The sequence below is a fragment of the Aythya ferina genome (assembly GCF_964211825.1).
Source record: "Aythya ferina genome assembly, chromosome: 1".
Lineage (NCBI taxonomy): Eukaryota > Metazoa > Chordata > Aves > Anseriformes > Anatidae > Aythya > Aythya ferina.
In genome coordinates this window covers 181138080-181157006 of record NC_140296.1, presented here as the reverse complement: position 1 = coordinate 181157006, position 18927 = coordinate 181138080, and the positions used below count along the sequence as shown (strand labels likewise).

The 18927-nt window shown below is 38.5% G+C and overlaps 1 protein-coding gene across 4 annotated transcripts in view; it reads left to right on the top strand.

The window, feature by feature from the left end:
• Nucleotides 1-18927, top strand: part of CTTNBP2 (cortactin binding protein 2) — a 92266-nt gene that overhangs the window by 55062 nt on the left and 18277 nt on the right. For all 4 annotated transcript variants that reach the window (XM_084506380.1, XM_084506381.1, XM_084506382.1 and 1 more), the window contains exons 7-14: nt 1810-1960; nt 3104-3358; nt 10105-10222; nt 12664-12939; nt 13932-14027; nt 14443-14522; nt 15702-15788; nt 15868-15967. In XM_084506380.1, coding sequence (XP_084362506.1) covers nt 1810-1960; nt 3104-3358; nt 10105-10222; nt 12664-12939; nt 13932-14027; nt 14443-14522; nt 15702-15788; nt 15868-15967 — 1163 coding nt within the window. The remainder of the gene's footprint in view (nt 1-1809; nt 1961-3103; nt 3359-10104; nt 10223-12663; nt 12940-13931; nt 14028-14442; nt 14523-15701; nt 15789-15867; nt 15968-18927) is intronic.

Sequence of the window (18927 nt, the reverse complement as noted above, 5' to 3'; positions counted from 1 at the left end):
TTCTGCAGCAGTAAGAATCTGGAGTTATTGACAATAAACTGCTATCAATTACACACTATTTGTCTGTGGTAGATTTGCTAGCCAGTCCCCTGTAACAGACATGTCAGTTAACGTTACTTGTGAACTGGGACAATGTTGTTGTTCCAGACAGAATTAAGGACTCAGAAAAAAAAAAAAAAAAAAAAATTGACAGCTCTTTGGGGTTGTTTGGTAATTCAGAAAATGCTTAAGTAAAACTTTGAAAGTCATTTCCCATGTGGTCCAAACCAAGCTGACCTTAATTGCCCTTGACATAAAAATGAGCGTAGCATTTCCAGAGTCATCCAGTCCCCCAGGGAACACTGTAGGATATTCAGCAAAGTCTTCTTGAAGCTGATTTATGAACCTGCAATTAGACAGTCTTCCTTGAAGTGTCAAAGAATCAGAACTGCTAGATTTTTAAGAACCTGCTATCATCGTGCAGTACAACAGCTTGAATACAATGCAAAATGACAGAATAGGTATTTTTGATACAGCAGACTCAAAACTCAATCTGCAGTTGCTTTATGGAGGTGTCTTGCAATGAGCCCAGCTTAAGACAACTTTTTGGTTTGTGATGATATGGTTAGAGTGCATGTTCAACATATGATAAAGTAGAACATTAATTTTGTTTTCTTTCAGTTTATTTGAATGTTTTCAGAAAGTGCAGCTTGGTCATTCACACTGGAGTTAAAAAAAAAAAAAAAAAGTCTTGAACAATTGATTTTCTGACTAAATAAAACCCTTACTAAGAGTAGGGTTTTTTTAAGTGCTTCTGTTTTTTCCTCTGTAATTTCTTACATTCTCATATATATGGAATATATATATATATTATAAACAATATTATATATATATAATATTGTTTAAAATATTTTCTCATACTGTTTACTCTAGTATGGTGTCCTTACATTTAGTTATATGGCATTGTGTTAGTTGCTTTCAGGCTTCAATGTTGCTATCCTTTTATCTTTATAGACTGATAAATACTGAGCAAGGGAGATGGGGAGTTATCTTATGTTCAAACTGTTTTTAACTGCAGAGGGAATAGGAAAGAATTAAGATTTTTGTAAAGCCTTCAGAGTTGCTGAAAAGCTGGGTTTGGAAGGGGAAAAGGGGACAACCCTGTTGTAAGAATCAGGAAGAGAACTGGACTTAATGCTACAAGGTCATGAGGAAGTACAGGATCTCGGATCCATACTCAGGCCCCTAATGAATCTCAAGTGCTCCTCAGCACTGCACCTCGTCTTCTCTCCTCCCTGCTCCAGTAGCTGCTGCCAACACACCCCAAACCATCCTGCCCCTTTTGCTGTCCCTTCCAGTTTTCTTCTCTTTTGCTGGTGTCTAAAGCTAGTCCAACCAACAAACAAAGAGACCAGTAGTTTGATAAGAGGAATGGGAGTTGCTGTGTTTTGTTTGTTTTCTTCTTGAAACTATTTTAAAGATCAGTAGTCACAAAAGAAATACTACTTCATTGCTCAGCTGTCATAAAGTTTTTTATTAGCCTTGTAAAATTAAATGTTAAATCATAACATTAAAGACATAAATATTTATTTTCAGATTTATGGGTTTAAAGTAACTTGATTTTACATCTTTATTGTACATAAGTATAAAATTATATACCTATGTATGTGTGATGAATAAAATCATGGGTTGATCTGTATCTATACAATCAGTACTTTACCCCCTCCCCCCCCCCCCAAAAAAAAATAAATTGATATTTAAATATTGTCAATTTTAAAGTTTTTGAATGTCAAATACGGGATAATTATACTAACTTATTGTTTGCTGTAGGTGTGCAGAATTATTAATTATGTATCAGGCTGATATTAACCATGCTGCTGAAAGAGGACAGACACCTTTGTACCTGGCTTGTAAAAATGGAAATAATGATTGTATTAAGCTCTTGTTGAAAAGAGGAGCAGATCGAACAGTAAAAACCAGTGTAAGTGAAAGTAGTTTGTAAAGTTAAAATACATTGTATAATCCTGAATAATTGCAAACACCTAGACAATGTTTACATTGAAGTATTTATTTAAAGTTTTCTTTAAAGCTGGAATATGTCATGTCATTTGAAATTAGTATTATTTTCTTTTCATCCTACTTTCCTTTTTTGTTAAACTGTGTATTTTGACTAAAATCTCCTGAAGTACGTGACTTCCATATTATTTTACATACTTCAGATTCTGTCTGCAATTTGTTCTACAGACTATTCTTCAGCACCAGACATGCAAAACAGGACTCTTCTGGTTTGAATTATTTTAAGGTGGAAAGGTGGAGATAAAGATTTTGTTTCCACCTTTTATGTTATGAGTTACTATTGTTGTCTTTGAGCAACACACACACACACACACATACACCCCGCCGCCCAGATTTGCTAGCCAGTATTATAAAGTCTCATATCACAAATGACAGAATATGGCAAAAAAAGAAATCAAGTGTGCAGTAGAAAAGGAGGAGGACTGTCTCAAAATTAACATCTAGGTACTGCTCTTTTCAGGTAGTTTCCTGATTGTTTTTTCCTGAAGATTTTGAAGTAAGCATGACAACAAATGTGGGGTGTAGGCTGTCCAGAAACAGAAAAGAGTGTTAGCCTCACAGTACATTTTGCTAAGCATATAGGGGATTTTTTGGATTCATTTATGATGAGTTTCAAATGAAAATATTTTTTTCACATGAGGGAAAGTTATGATGTCAAACACATGAAAATACCTGGTTAATTGATTGATGCAATATGATACAGATTATTGATCATTAGTCATGTTAATTTGATATGTAGTAAGGAATCAGTCTTCTAACAGCAAGTACTTTATTGCTTACACTCCTCTTAAATCCTTTGAAGTCTCAATCTATTCCCCCATCCTTGTACAAAACTGTAAAATTACTGTGCTACATTTCCTTCCCTCTCATTCCTGCACCCCAAATACATATAAGTAACTCCATATTCCTGAAGGATTATGTTGTCACTCTTGCCTATCTTTTCAATTGCCAAGCAGAGCATTTCATTCAGATTCATTGCTGATACGAGTTCTGCAGTCATTTTCCTATGTGTTTGGTGGGAGTGTGCTTTTTGTTTTTGTTTCTTCAGGATGGCTGGTCACCCATTCACGCAGCAGTGGATTCTGGTAATGTTGACAGTCTCAAGCTCCTGATGTACTATGGAGAGCCAAACAATGGGAACTCTTTACCTGATATAGAGCCTAATTCAGACTACTTTGATTTGGAGAAGAGAGAAGATGGCTGTGGCAGTAGAGGAAAACCTGTTATTTCTGCAGATCTCATCAACCATGCTGACAAAGAGGGTTGGACTGCTGCTCACATAGCAGCATCAAAAGGCTTTAAGGTCAGTCTATGTGAACAAGTTACAGTAGTGTGCTAAAATTTAGGCAAGATAAATCCTTTTTTCACTTTGAACCACTAAAACTTAGATGTCAAGTCTAATTTTCTTATTTAGTTTGTTGTCACGCTTGATTTAACAGAGATGGAAAGATACTTCCATTGGATCATTTACCCCAGGAGCTACATATCCAACTTAAATGGGATGAATCATTCTTTTAAATGCATATTTATTCTGGAAAAATTAAAATAAAATAAAAATTAAAAAAAAGAGAGAGAGAGAGAACGTGATTACCTGAGATTCAGACTTTCAAAGTTAAGCTGAAGTGAATCCCACCCTAAATGCCAGGGTGACATGTATTTAACAAAGATGTTAAACAGATATAGTTTACAGTTGCAGTTAGGGACAATTTAACTACAAACATTTTCCCTGCAGGAAAAGAAATATTAATCATCTGTGCAATAATACATTATTTAATTACTTATTTTGGGCAGCCTTTTTAGCAGACAGTTAATAAGCTTGGGGTCAGGAAAACTGATAATATAGAGACAAACGTTGACAGGTTTAACTGATTACACACAAGAGCATTTCTGGATGTGGAATAGTGTTCTTGACTATTGAGAAGGTGATTTATTTATATGACAGCTGTCAGTCAGATCTTACTGTGACACTTTTACCCAAGGAGAAAATAAAGAATAATTACTAAACACAGAACAGACTGAATTAGGATAATGCAGTGCAAGATTTTAAAAAGTATCTTGTGGCTGCATGCCTGATTCAATATCTGCCATTATATTTGCTTTTTTCCTGATACATTTGATATGAAAAATTTATAATAGCTACAGATTTGATGGTTAGTATATTAACGTATGTTTATTTATTTTATTAAATGCATTTTTTGACTCAAGAAAAATGTTTGGGCTATTAAGAAGATAAAGAATGCTTAATACATCTTTAAGTACTATTAACAATTCATCTCCATTCTCTAATCCTTTATCTGTACTGCCAGTGCTGTGTCTTTCATGACACTACATGATAGTTGCCTGTAAACAGTTCTGGCACTTGCACAGTAGTTCAAGATTGTTAGGCATAAGGCATTCACAGGTGAATTATTGTAGGGCATCTTAGCCGCTAATTGTTGCTGCTCTGCAGGCCAGCTAAACTTCTTATTCTACTGAGGAAATAACCCTCATTTTTTGTTCTTTCACACCTCTTTTTTTCCCTCCTTACTTCCTACTTTCAGCCTCACAGTTCAATCCTCTCTGTTCTGCTCTCTGCCGCTCATTACATTCATAGAATCATAGAATCATAGAATCATAGAATATCCTGAGTTGGAAGGGACCCTTAAGGATCATCAAGTCCAACTCTCGACACCGCACAGGTCTACCCAAAAGTTCAGACCATGTGCCTAAGTTCACAGTCCAATCTCTTCTTAAATTCAGACAGGCTCGGTGCAGTGACCACTTCCCTGGGGAGCCTGTTCCAGTGTGCAACCACCCTCTCTGTGAAGAACCCCCTCCTGACGTCCAGCCTAAATTTCCCCTGCCTCAGCTTAACCCCGTTCCCGCGGGTCCTGTCACTAGTGTTAATGGAGAAAAGGTCTCCTGCCTCTTGACAACCCCTTACAAGGAAGTTGTAGACTGCGATGAGGTCTCCCCTCAGCCTCCTCTTCTCCAGGCTGAACAGGCCCAGTGACCTCAGCCGTTCCTCGTACGTCTTCCCCTCCAGGCCTTTCACCATCTTCGTAGCCCTCCTCTGGACACTTTCCAACAGTTTCATGTCCTTTTTATACTGTGGTGCCCAGAACTGCACACAGTACTCGAGGTGAGGCCGCACCAGCGCAGAGTAGAGCGGGACAATCACCTCCCTTGACCTACTAGCGATGCCGTGCTTGATGCACCCCAGGATACGATTGGCCCTCCTGGCTGCCAGGGCACACTGCTGGCTCATATTCAACTTGCTGTCTACCACGACCCCCAGATCCCTCTCTTCTAGGCTGCTCTCCAGCGTCTCATCGCCCAGTCTGTACATGCAGCCAGGGTTTCCCCGTCCCAGGTGCAGGACCCGGCACTTGCTCTTATTGAACTTCATGCGGTTGGTGATCGCCCAGCTCTCCAACCTGTCCAGATCCCTCTGCAAGGCCTTTACGCCCTCATTTGAGTCCACAACTCCTCCAAGTTTGGTGTCATCAGCAAACTTGCTCAAAATACCCTCTATTCCTACATCCAGATCATTTATAAAAATATTGAAAAGTATCGGCCCTAAAATGGAGCCTTGAGGGACCCCACTGGTGACCGCCCGCCAGCCTGACGCAGCTCCATTTACCATAACCCTTTGGGCCCTGCCCGTTAGCCAATTGCTCACCCATCGTATGATGTTTTTATTTAGCTGTATGGTGGACATTTTGTCCAGTAGGATCCTATGGGAAACCGTGTCAAAAGCCTTGCTGAAGTCCAAAAAAATCACATCAGCTGGTTTCCCTTGGTCCACCATACGGGTGATCTTATCATAAAAGGAAATCAGGTTAGTTAGGCAGGACCTACCCTTCACAAACCCATGCTGGCTGGGACCAATGACTGCTTTGTCCCCCAGGTGCACCTCAATAAGTCCGAGAACCAACTTCTCCATGATTTTACCAGGCACTGACGTGAGACTGACAGGCCTGTAATTGCTAGGGTCTTCTTTCTGACCCTTCTTGAAAATCGGCACAACATTTGCCAGCTTCCAGTCTACCGGGACCTCTCCAAATTCCCAGGATCGTTGAAAAATAATTGAGAGAGGTTCCGCGATGACATCCGCCAGCTCTTTCAGCACCCGGGGATGAATCCCATCCGGACCCATGGACTTGTAGGGATCCAGGTGGAGTAGCAAATCCCGCACACGTTCAGGGTCAGTTGGGAGTTTGTCATCCCCACCGTCCCGGTCCTCCAGCTCAGGGCACCCTGGGTCCCGAAGCCCATCATCGGCATTGAAGACAGAGGCAAAGAAGGCGTTAAGCGTCTCTGCTTTGCCTACGTCATCATCTGTGAGGAGACCTTCCCTATCAAGGAGCGGCCCTATGTTTTCTTTAGTTCTCCTTTTTCCATTTACATATCTAAAAAAACCCTTTTTATTTTCTCTCACAGACACAGCCAGCTTCAACTCTAGCTGTGCTTTGGCCACTCGAACTTTCTCCCTACAAACACGAACAGCATCCCTGTATTCTTTCCATGACGCCTGGCCCTCCTTCCAGTAGCGAAACACTCTCTGTTTCCGCCTAATCTCCATTAGAACGTTCCTGTTCAGCCACGCCGGCCTCCTGCCCCACCTGCCTGACTTGCGATATTTTGGAATTGCCTTATCTTGTGCTTCTAGGAGGCATCGCTTAAAGAGTGACCAGCACTGGCGGACATCGAGGCCTTCAAGAGCAGTTTCCCAGGGGACCTTACTGACTAGTTCCCTGAGCAGCCTGAAGTCCGCTTTCCCCATATCTAGGGATGAGGTTTTGGTGGCACTTTTCCTTCTGTCACCATAAATTTTGAACTCAACCACTTCATGGTCGCTATGACCGAGGCGGCCACCAATCACCACATCTCCCACTAGACCCTCTCTGTTTTCTAGCAACAGGTCTAGGAGGGCACCTTTCCTAGTTGGCTCCGTTAGCACCTGTACCAAGAAGTTATCATCTAGGTGCTTCATGAACCTCCTGGACTTGCTCGTGTCAGCCGTGTGGCACTCCCAGTTAACGTCTGGCAAGTTGAAGTCCCCCATAAGGACAAGGGGAGTTAATCTCGAGGCCTCTCTTAGTTCTGTAAAGAATAACTTATCGGTGCTATCATCCTGGCCAGGCGGTCTGTAATAGACTCCCACAACTACATCCCCTTTATTCGTTCGTCCCTTGATCCTTACCCAGAGGCTCTCAACTTTGCCATCGCCGACCTGAAGTTCCACACAGTCCAGCCCCTGCTTCACATACATCGCCACCCCACCACCTCGCCTACCCTGCCTGTCCCTCCTGAAGAGCCTGTAACCATCTATCGCAATACCCCAGTCACAGGACTCATCCCACCAGGTTTCGCTTATGCCGATGATGTCGTAGTTGCGGGACTGGGCCAGGACTTCTAGCTCATCCATTTTATTCCTCATACTGCGTGCGTTTGTGTAAAAGCACTTCAGGTGCGTCTCCTTACACTCAGCACCTTGTGGATCTGACCAAAGGACCCCACTGGCACACAGCCCCTCTGATTCTAGCGTACCATCCCTTAGGTCTTCACCGGCGCGCCTGGTTTTAGCCCCTTCCCCCTTCGACTCTAGTTTAAAGCCCTATCTATCAGCCCTGCCAACTCCTGACCTAAGATCCTTACCCCTCTCCGAGAGAGGCGCATCCCATCCAGTGCCATCAGGCCCGGTGTAGCATAGACCTTCCCATGATCAAAGAAACCAAAATTCTGCCGGTCACACCAGTCTCGAAGCCACGAGTTTATGTGAACAGTACGTCTTTCAGCTTCGATCCCCCCTATCGGAAGGACAGAGGCAAACACCACCTGCGCCCCTGATCCTCTAAGTAGTCGCCCCAAATCCCTAAAGTCTCTTTTGATCGCCTTCGGACTTCTCGTTGCTACTTCATCGCTACCAGCCTGAAAGACCAGTAGCGGGTAGTAGTCAGTGGGCCGTACCAGGCGCTTGACTTTCTTGGCAAAGTCTCTCACCCGAGCCCCAGGGAGGCAACAGACTTCTCTGCGGGTTGGGTCCGGTCGGCATATCGGTCCCTCTGTCCCTTTCAGGAGGGAGCCCCCCATAACAATAGCCCTTCTTTCTTTTTTGAAGGATGATGTGGCAATGCGACGTGTAGGTCGCATTGTCTTAGGCGCCCCCTCCAACTGGGACGGGTGTTTGTCTACTTTGTCATTTAGATTGTCTTGCTCTAGTCCTTCATATCGATTATTATCGATGCCGGACAAAAAGCCCTGCCCGCCTCGGTCCCCTGCTCCGCTGCAGAACACGTCTGTCCCGGAGCCGATCGCCTCAGCAAATGGCTCTAAAACGGTGGCAACGCCTGATTTAAATAGCCCGCCACTGACGTTGCTGGCTCCGCCCTCGCCTCGTCAGCCTCCCTCGCGAGGACAGCCGGGTCCCGGTGGCTCCCCCGAGTGGCCTCGATGCCGGACAAAAAGCCCTGCCCGCCTCGGTCCCCTGCTCCGCTGCAGAACACGTCTGCCCCGGAGCCGATCGCCTCAGCAAATGAGGCAATCGTTTGAGATCGCCTCACATTCATTTGAGAAACACTTAACTTACAAACCTGATGAGAATATACAGGAATTTTGTTTTGTTTTTCTTCTTCATGATTATTTTTTTAATGGAGAATTTAGTGAGCTAATAAATTTTTGAAATGTTTGGCAAGTGCTGGAACTGCTGTATAGTAAATCTCACGGGAAGCTAGGGCTTAAATGACTGAAATGTGTCAGAATATCGTATGTACTGACAGATTTCTTTCTGTAACAGCAGCTACAAAACAGGTAACAAAAGCCAAACGTGGAACGATTGGAACATTTATAAGCTGTTTCTCTGTATTTTCGAGATTTGTTTCTCTGCTACAGTTAGATCCAGAGGTTAACAATACAATAATAATTAGTATCATTAGTGATAACGAATTTTTGAAATGGATATCTGTCCTTGAAGGCATGTCTAAGGATGACAATGCTTTCATACAGGCCACCTGTATTGTTGTTAAATGTCATTAAAAATCAGGAATTAATGGGTCTTCTGACCACTGATTTCAAATCAAAATTTGAAATGTAGTTTCGTGAGGGCTTTTTTCTTTCCTAGTTTTGAAATGCCCATATAATTGATTTTTTTGGTTATAGTATGATTGTACCAATTCAAATGTATCTGTTCGTAGCTTGTTTCTAATGAAATGTAATGATTTTTTGCTTTTGTCAACCATGCCCCTCTCTCTCTCTATATATATATATTTATATATATAAATATATATAAACATAAGTATATTTTTAATATATATATGTATATATTTATTCAGTCTTCAAAGTTTAAAAGGCAATCATGCTGTTGGTATCTACACTGTATGATCTAAAAAATGTTTGTGCTTTGAGTTTAGTATAAATGCATTGTTATTATTTCACTGTATGCCTGGAGAAATTTGTGTTTTTCTGCCAAATGAGAGGCTCGAAAGGTGATTTTAAAAGATTGTTTTTCTTTTACTCTGTACCACTAAGATGTCAGGCATGATGGAATCTTATACTTGCTGAAACAGAGAGTGAAAACTGGTTCTATGGATTCATTTGAATAGCTTCCTGATTTAGTCTTTATTAAGCTTTAGAATTGCCTTTTTAGTATTGCTTGAATATCGAGGAACAGATTTTCAAAACAGGATGTATTGAAATGGCTCTGTTGTATCGTATTGTGACCTAGGGCTTCTGTTTCCTTATGTGAATATCTAAACTAGTGGCCAGATGTTAAGAACTGCTCATTTCAATGGATCAGCTCTTGATGCTTGAAGACTGTAGAAGCCTGGTTGTGTTATGTTCTGCTTTTTCAAAATCTTCATTTGAGACTTTCAAGACTGGTGTATAAAATATTTTTACACCTGATTTTCAACTCAGTGAGGAATATTGCTTGGACAACCATATATAGAAATTCTGTAGCTGATCTTTGGAAATGCATTTATAAGAATTTCAGTTAGGAGTCTTGTGTAATGGTAGAGCTTTGCAATGCACCAAATGGACAATTAATTAACACAGCTCTTACCTTTGCAGAACTGTCTAGAAATCCTTTGTAGCCATGGTGGACTAGAGGCTGAAAGAAAAGATAAGTGTAACCGAACATTGCATGATGTTGCTACTGATGACTGTAAACACCTCCTAGAAAACTTAAGTAAGTAATTGCTATTAGTAATGTATAAAAATTGATTTAGTAAAGAACTTGTGAGATTAAAAAAAAACAGTTGTCACCAAAAAATGTTCTTACTTTAGCAAGTTACTATTGTCCAAATTTTGCAAAAGCATATGATAAAATTTTGCTGGAGAGTGTCACATGATTTATATCTTCATGTTTTTAATCCATTTGAAAAGATGGCATATATAGTACACATGCAAGCATCCATATCCTTGTAAAATTTCTGAATTTTATATTAGTAGCTAATTTTTCCAAAGCTATTATCTTCTTCGACCTTCATTCTCGTCTTTTAATCAAATTCTTGCAGAAAGATCACTGAGTGTTGGATAGCTGTCATATTTCCTCAGGCTAAGACAATCATCTAGTCTTTAAAAGCACAGTTTCAATTGTCACTTGTTTATAGTGTTAGGGATTGTTTGTTTATTATTCAGAGCAAGTCTTAGAGAAAACTTCAAACAATTTATTTTTACCCACATGAATAACTTCTGCCAGAAGACTGTTCTTTTCTTGGAAACTGTCTTATTCCTTGTCTGTAAGTTTTCTTAAAATCTGGTAGAGCTGGCTTACCCCTGTATTTCTTGAGTTCCAACTCAGTCCATCCACTCACAAGTTCTGTTTTCTCTATTCTTCTGTATTGTCAGAAGTACGAGCTTTGTAGATTTGCATGCTTTGATTTATTCACTTTCTCTTTTGTTTGCGTTGTGGGATGTAGCTATGTGATTAGTAAAGTTCATTGATTATCAACAAACTAAAGAAACTTTCTCTGAGCTGTTTCTGATTTTCATCTTCAGCTATTATAACATCTGGGTTCCTACCATTTTACCATAGGTGCACAACTCACTTTATGATAGAAACTCCGCCTCGGTGGTCTACTTCTGTATCAAACTGAAACTAGTTTCCAATGGCTGAACCTCTAGCCTGCTAAGTAGATGCTTGTATTATTTTCATCAGTCCTAATCTCCTGTCAGTCTGGTCAGGCTTATCATGAATCCAACTGCTTTTATCAGGTCAGAACTTTTGGGCTGCATTTCCCATATGGTTCATTTGTTAAGCCCATAGTTCACATCACCGCAATCATAATTAGCTCCCACACACATGCACACGCAGTATCTGATCTGTAGAAACTTGGAAATATTGCTGTTGGATATGGATGTACACCTCACCAAGCCAAGACTGCATTTTGGGTAAACTGGGTATGTGCCATCCTCTGCCTTCCTCACAATCCAGCAAGGTTTTCATTGTAAGGAGTTACTTGCATGTAAAGGACAGTTAAAATGTGCACCAACCTATGTGAATGACCGGGGGCCAGGATTGCCAGCTACTCCGTAGAGGTAACCTGCACTGAGGTTTAGGCATACACTGTAACTCCATCCTAGGGGGCTGTTTCCTTGTAGAGAACCCCCTCTGTTTCTTACGGTCATTACTCATTTCCATGAGGTCCAGACATCAGAAGGGCAAGTCTTTGATACATTTCTCATAATCCTATATCTGAAGGATGCCTGAGTAATCTTTTCCCTATGCTTGGCTAATGTATTTAAATCAGGGCTTTTGTGAAGTCAGAAAATCCTCATTGGTTTGTATCAGCTGAAGATTTGGCTTCTAAGCTCAAAACCAAAACTAAGATAATATTGCAAGATTCCAGGATAAGCTGACATCATTTTTTTGCATTGCACTTATTTTAGATTACATGAATAATTTCTGAAAGGTACTGGTTTTGCAGTAAGATTGAAAATAGTTTCATTTTTATTTTTAGTCATCTGATTAATCTATACAGACTGCTGCTTCTCTTGAGTTTTATTCCAGTTTTCAAAGAGTAAGCTTCAAAATAGCTAAATTGATTTTATTGTATGTTTCTTGCATATGGATGTAAATTTTCTACTTTCTTCTTTTAAAATTTTCTTAGTGTTTATTCAATAGAAAATCAAATACACAGTTCTAAGTGAATTTTCTTAGATTTTATTTAAAGACATTTGGCTCACCTAACTGTGTTTTCCACTTATGCACTAGAGCCAATAAGTTCCTTTCTGTATTGATAATAAAATGGGCACAACCACAATAAATTGAAACATTAATAAGCATGCTACAATATTAATTCATAATAAATCAGTCTATGCAGAGAAAAACAAAGATTAAGTAAATTTTATCTTTCCCCTTATTATTTGAGCATGACAATACTGATTTTATTTATTTATTTATTTATTTATTTATTTATTTATTGTAATAGATACTTTGATATCTACTTTTCATTATTGCTCTGATTTTGTGGTGGTGACCTGTGCTCTGCTTTTACATTTGCTCTTCTGTAGCAGGAGTTATGTTGTGGCTTTCCTTTTAAATATGAGGTGTTACTGGTCTTTAATAACATAATTTGTATTAGGTTTTACAGTTTTTCTCATTTTAGTTTTTCTGTTTTTCAACAGATGCTCTTAATGTACCTGTAAGGATTTCAGTCAGTGGCATTGAACCAGCCCATTGTGGTACAGAGGAATTCGATACAGAAAACACAATATGTGCTTTAAATATCCGCAAACAGACATCATGGGATGATTTTTCAAAAGCAGTAAATCAGGCAGTGACAAATCATTTCCAAGCAATCACTTCTGATGGATGGAGGAGCCTAGAAGACCTGTCATATAATAGTGCTGCAGAATCCAGCATTGGCCTCAGTGCAAGCAGTATATTATCTGTCAAACTAGGTATGATTATCGGTGTAATAAAAGCAAAAACGAATGGTTTTCCTGAATTAGTGAAATCTTATTTTATTCCATAGTTTAAAGTATACTAAAAGTTACTTGTGACAGTTGCTGAATGTTATCAGTGCTTTCATGACTATACATACGTTTAATAAAACATTTTTATACTCACTGTTTAAGTATTACTTACTATAAAGAAGTAGAGTAGGATAAAAATATCTTAGGTTTCTTGATCTTTTAGATGTCAGACTAAGAAAAGCCAATAAGTGTAAAATTTTGAACATTGCTGACGTGAAAGTATGCTTTTGTTTTAACCATGTATGGTACTTTAACATCATCTTGGGGACCAACTGTAAGGTCCTATGACATTTAGTCCCTTACTCAGTTTAGTACTCTAGAGGAGGTATCTGTATTACATGTGAAACAAAATGAGTTAAACCAAAGCCCACACTATCATCTGTACAGTACAGCTAGACTGTACAGTAAATCCAGAATGTAGATCATCAGCCTAAGTAGAACAGAACTACCCTTGTTTTACGTAGTTTCACTTATCAATGTATAATATAAAAATATTTTGAAAAAATCAAAATAATGAGAAAATTGACCAGAATGTGGTAGTACTAACAGTTGCATAAGACACTTGAAAATTCATGTATATCATCTTCTCCACCTCTACCCAAAGAAAAAAAAAGTTACCACCACCAACAAAATAAATCTATTCCTATTTGACTGTGCAAATTATGTTCTTTTACTTATAGGGTAGTGTATTACATGTAAAGATGTAAAGACAATCTAGCTATGAACTTGTCTATTAATTGGCAGAAAACATCAGAATCATCAGTCATGTATCAAATAATAGTATAATTATTACATGAGACTGGTCTATTTCTCAAATTGATAAGTGTATACACACAATCTTTAAGTAATTGTATATGCATCAGTATAGGATACTTTACATTGATGCAAAGAATCTCTCATTTTTCTCTTTTTAATAGGAAACATTTCATGGTCAACAGGTCAGAATTTTTCCCAACCACCATGGGACTTTCTGAAGAAGAACAGAGCTGAACATATCACAGTGTTTTTGTTTGGTAATTTTAAATTCATAATTTTCAGTTTTGACTGTTCAAACACTACATGAAATACATACTTTGAGAATCATTTACTGCTGGTTTTGTTCTTCAGCATTACTCAGTCCTTAGAAATATCATATCCGGTCAATTGTTTAGCTTGATTTGAAAGGGCTTACAACATTTAGAAAATATGGTGGCACACAAAAGCCGTACTGTCTTTTTTGATTGTATGGTAGTATCCATTTTACATATGTCATGGATAACTCTGAATCTGTGTAGCTAGATGTCTTTCATTTCTTTGTTATTTTAATTTGCATAGCCTGTAATTTTAGGAGATTGCTGTAGAAACAGTACAAAAAGCATGTGTATTCATTATACATGCGTATCAACATGAGAGGTTTAGAAAAGTTATGTGCTTATATCTTTTTTAAAGGACCTCAAGAAGGCTGCCTAAATAGTGTGACCTATGCATCTATGATCCATCTTCAGACTCTTCAGAATTACCTCCGCCTGGTGAGTACCAAACTAACTTATCTCCACATGCTTTTCATATGTGAAATTATTACATTAATAGAGGTGACTAAAAAAAAAAAAAAGCCTTCTACTCTAGAAATGTCAAGATTTCTAAAAAAAGTAAGTAGGATGAAAGCTGCTACTTTAAAATAAAATTCCCAGTAAACATTCTCCCAATAATTTAAGCCACATGAGAGCATTCCCTTCATTCTTTAAATAACTGTCATCTGATTAACTTTACTGTTTAAGAAAATATATTTAAAAATCTTTGATATCTTATTTCTTTCCAAAGTGATTTCATTCCACTTGTTGAGGGAAAAGTAAATTAGAAATCATGTAAGCAATTATTTGAGACTTTAATTTTATTATCAGCTTATATGTATAAAAGTTATCTATCTGTGTGTATATGTGTATGTGTGTATATATGCATGTATATATACATATATATCCTGTAACTCCTATAAGTTATTTAATATCTGAAAATGTAGGAATAATTGGGTAATGTGAGTTAACTTTCTTAGGTTATTTACTTTAACATTGATCATCAAATCGGAATTAGTTTAAAAAACTACATAAATTTTGCTGTGTCCTACGATAACATTTTGTGTTGTTTAGAAGAGCAATTGTATGTCATAGATTTCTGCTGTGTTCAACAATATTGCACAATGATGTGCGTGTATTCTCTTAATTACTTTTTATAGGTGAAGTAATTTTAAAGTTAAGATAGACAAAATATTTTTTATTCTGCTGCATCAATAGAATTAACCCATTTCAGCTGGAAATAAAGTCCTTACGCTAGGTCCATAAGTCCTTCACAGTGACTTAAACTACTCTTTAATGATTGTAACATCATTCTGATATATCTATTCTAATGTGAATGAAGAAATGCTTAGCTGTGATTCCTAGACATATCCTTCCTACACAAACATTCAAGTTAATGAAAAGAATACTTTTGTCCTATGGTTTTACAAATAAAGATATAAACAGGAACTTCCCATTTGAAAATATTGTGGTATGCAAGCATTGTCTATTTTGTATCTTATATAGTAAGAATTATCAACTCCAGTAGTACAAAACAAAGAATTTAACAATTTATTAGGTTCTGATTCACATTTGTGTAAAAGAAAAAAAAAATCCAAGTCTATGAACTTTCAAGAATAATGTATTGTCTGTATGTAGGTTGAACAATACCGTAACGTCATCTTCCATGGTCCAGAAGGGAGTTTGCAAGACTACATAGCATATCAGATAGCGGCCTGCATGAAGGTATTAACACATATATAGTAAATCATTTTGCAAATGGGAGTATGTACCATTTCACCAAATCCATAAATTTTCGACACAGCAAAAACAAGTGGCTGCAGGATCTACATGTGACATCATTAAAGTGGAAGTGGATGCTGGTTTCTCCAAGGAGCAGCTTGCAGAACTGTTCATCAGTAGCGGTAAGCTTATTTCAGCAGATTGACTTTGGTAATTTGTAGGAAAGTTTTTAATTGTACAAAGAAAGTAAATACATTAAAACATTTTGCATAGTGGGTGACGCGTTTTAACAGAACTCATGGTTTTCCATAATTTTACTTGGGATTTACGTGATTTACTTTTAATGGTAAGCGTCTAAACTGAGGTAGAAATAAGTATGACAATCCAGTAGGGAGCTCTATAAAAGTTCATGACATTTAAGTAAAATTAATAGTTCTTTATATGGCTTTTTTCTGTCTTGTTCCTTTTTCCCTTTGTTTGTGAGCCTTTAAGTTGATAGCTATGGTTCAAACCTACTGAATGAAAAATGAAAGTATTATTGCCTTATTGTAGCTGTTCAAATGTTTAAATATATATGGGAAGAGAAGTTATAATTACTAGTTCTTAAAAAGCCAGATCACTTGCTTTTGATATATGCTTGTTTACTAGATACTTAAGTGAGGTTCTGTGCCCAAGTTTTGTCATCGGGGCAGGCAAATGTTAGTGTGCTTGTGTTCTGTATCCCATTACTCCAGGATAAAGTTGAATTTCTGTTAAAATGAATAGTTTTCTTTTAAAAGACGGCAATAATTACTTGTAGGTTAAAGTCCCTTTACTTGGGTGCTCAATAATGAAGTATTCTCAGAGTGCTCCATAGGTTGTACCTGTGCACGTTCATGATGAATGATCGATAAGAGTGGAAAAAAAGGTAATAGTAGCCAAAGTAGGGTGACAGTGTGAATGGTCAAAATAAGTATGGAACCAGAAGAACAGAGACACATGGATCAGTCAGATGTAGCAAGGAGGACATAAAAAAAAAAAAGGAATAGAATAATGTTAGAAGTAAAGGACCAGGTAAAATTTTCTCTGGAGGATTTGTTCATAAGCAGGTTTTACTGCATTCTGCATACTCATACATTTAAGCTGGGACTTCTTTTATTTCACCACGGTATTAATCATACAGTAATAATAATAGTATATAAAAATAATAATATATAGCAATATATATGAAATATAAAATAATATGTAATATATATAACATATTACACATAAGGTATTAATATAAGAGCCTGAAGGGTGATAGGACACTTTTTCTTCTTTGGTACTGTCCAAATTAATTTTGGCTCAAATACAGTTTTGCTGTGTGAAAGCTGTTCTCAGCTATGCAGCTGGTTTCACCCCTTTGAAGTCTTTTCCTTTTTTTTTTTTTTTTTTTCCATTTCTGTTTCATAAGTTTTTAGTTATACTTTTCATTAAGAAAAAACAGCAACATAGTTTGAATCTAACCTTGGTAGCAAGACTTAATTTTCATCCAAAAATGCTGGACCTTTCTTTTATTACTCTGGCTTATTCTAGAGTGCTAGGATTTAAATTTTACCTTTCATCCAATATTTTCATTCACGTTAATAATAAATGTGACATGTCATTACTTTTTGAGATAGCCTTGTATTTCACGAGCTGTGAATTTTATGCTTCACTTTCTCTATTGAAAGAGCCTGGGTTTTAGGCATTTGAGATTGGTATGTCTGTGGATACAGTCTCCTGTTCTATCATGGTGAAACTTTGAAACAGAGCTTTGAAAGGATCAACCCCTAACTTTTCCTTCTCAGTATTGGCAGACCTGTGTGCAGTTTTGGGTGCCACAGTATAAGAAGGACATGAAACAATTGGGTGTCCAAAGGAGGGCTACAAAGATAGTGAGGGGCCTAGAGGGCAAGACATATGAGGAGCAGCTGAGGTCCCTGGGTTTGCTCAGCCCAGAGCAGAGCAGGCTGAGGGGAGGCCTCATGGCGGCCTGCAGCTCCCTCACGAGGGGAGCGGAGGGGCAGGCGCTGAGCTCTGCTCTCTGGGGACAGCAACAGGACCCGAGGGAACGGCATGGAGCTGGGACAGGGGAGGGTCAGGCTGGGGGTTAGGGAAAGGTTCTGCACCCAGAGGGTGGTCGGGCACTGGGACAGGCTGTCCAGGGCAGTGGTCACAGCACCAAGTCAGTTGGAGCTCAGGAAGTGTTTGGATAGTTCTCTCAGACACACAGTCTGATTTTTTGTGTGGTCCTGTACAGAATCAGGAGTTAGACTTGATGACCCTTGTGGGTCCCTTCAAACTCAGATTATGCCATGATTCTGTGATTCCCAGTGTAATTTCTATGTCAGTTTTTTGTTTTTGTTTTTGTTTTTCTCCCAGGAAATCCCAATCACAGCTGGGAGGTAACGTGTGCCAGTGATTATTCCCACATATAATTTTGAGTGCCACCACATTGCTGGGAGAGAACACTTAGTCAGAATTCAGATAGGCTTTGGCATTTACCCTGCAGGCCAGAAACTCATTCATGGTCTGGTTTATTTACTAGCCTCTGCGTCTGTAGGAAAGTTTCTTTTTCAATGCTTTACTCCAAGTCAGCAACACACTTTTCTTAATAGCCTGTACTTGCATTTCAGCATTGTGCATCTGAGTCTGTTTTGATGCCTGTTTCTTTCCCCATTGTCTTGTCACATCTTCTCCCCTAGGAGAGCTCTCTCTTCCTCCCTCAAAATGGTTAAATCAGACCCAAAGGATTGTATTTAGGACTTGGTAAACCTGTCCTCCCTGCTGCCTAGCCATATCCTCTTAGTAAAACAGGGCAATAATAGTAAGGAAATTGCAAATATGTAAACAGCAATCATCAGCTACAGTCAATCACTACAGAAATGAGTGTGGTTCAGTGAAGGTCACGTAGGATGGGAAACCAAAGTATTCAGTGAGCCAAAACTTTAGGGAATTGCCAGTTGGAAGAATCTTCTTGTCAAAACTTCTTGGGTGTTTTTTGTTTGGCCATTGTTTTTTATTTTATTTTATTTTTATTTATTTTCTATTTGACTTCTGGGACTTTGCATGCAACCTCGTGTTCTCCTCAGAGAACCTCAAAAGCTTTCCAGACACATAAGAATGCAGTCTCTTCAAAATA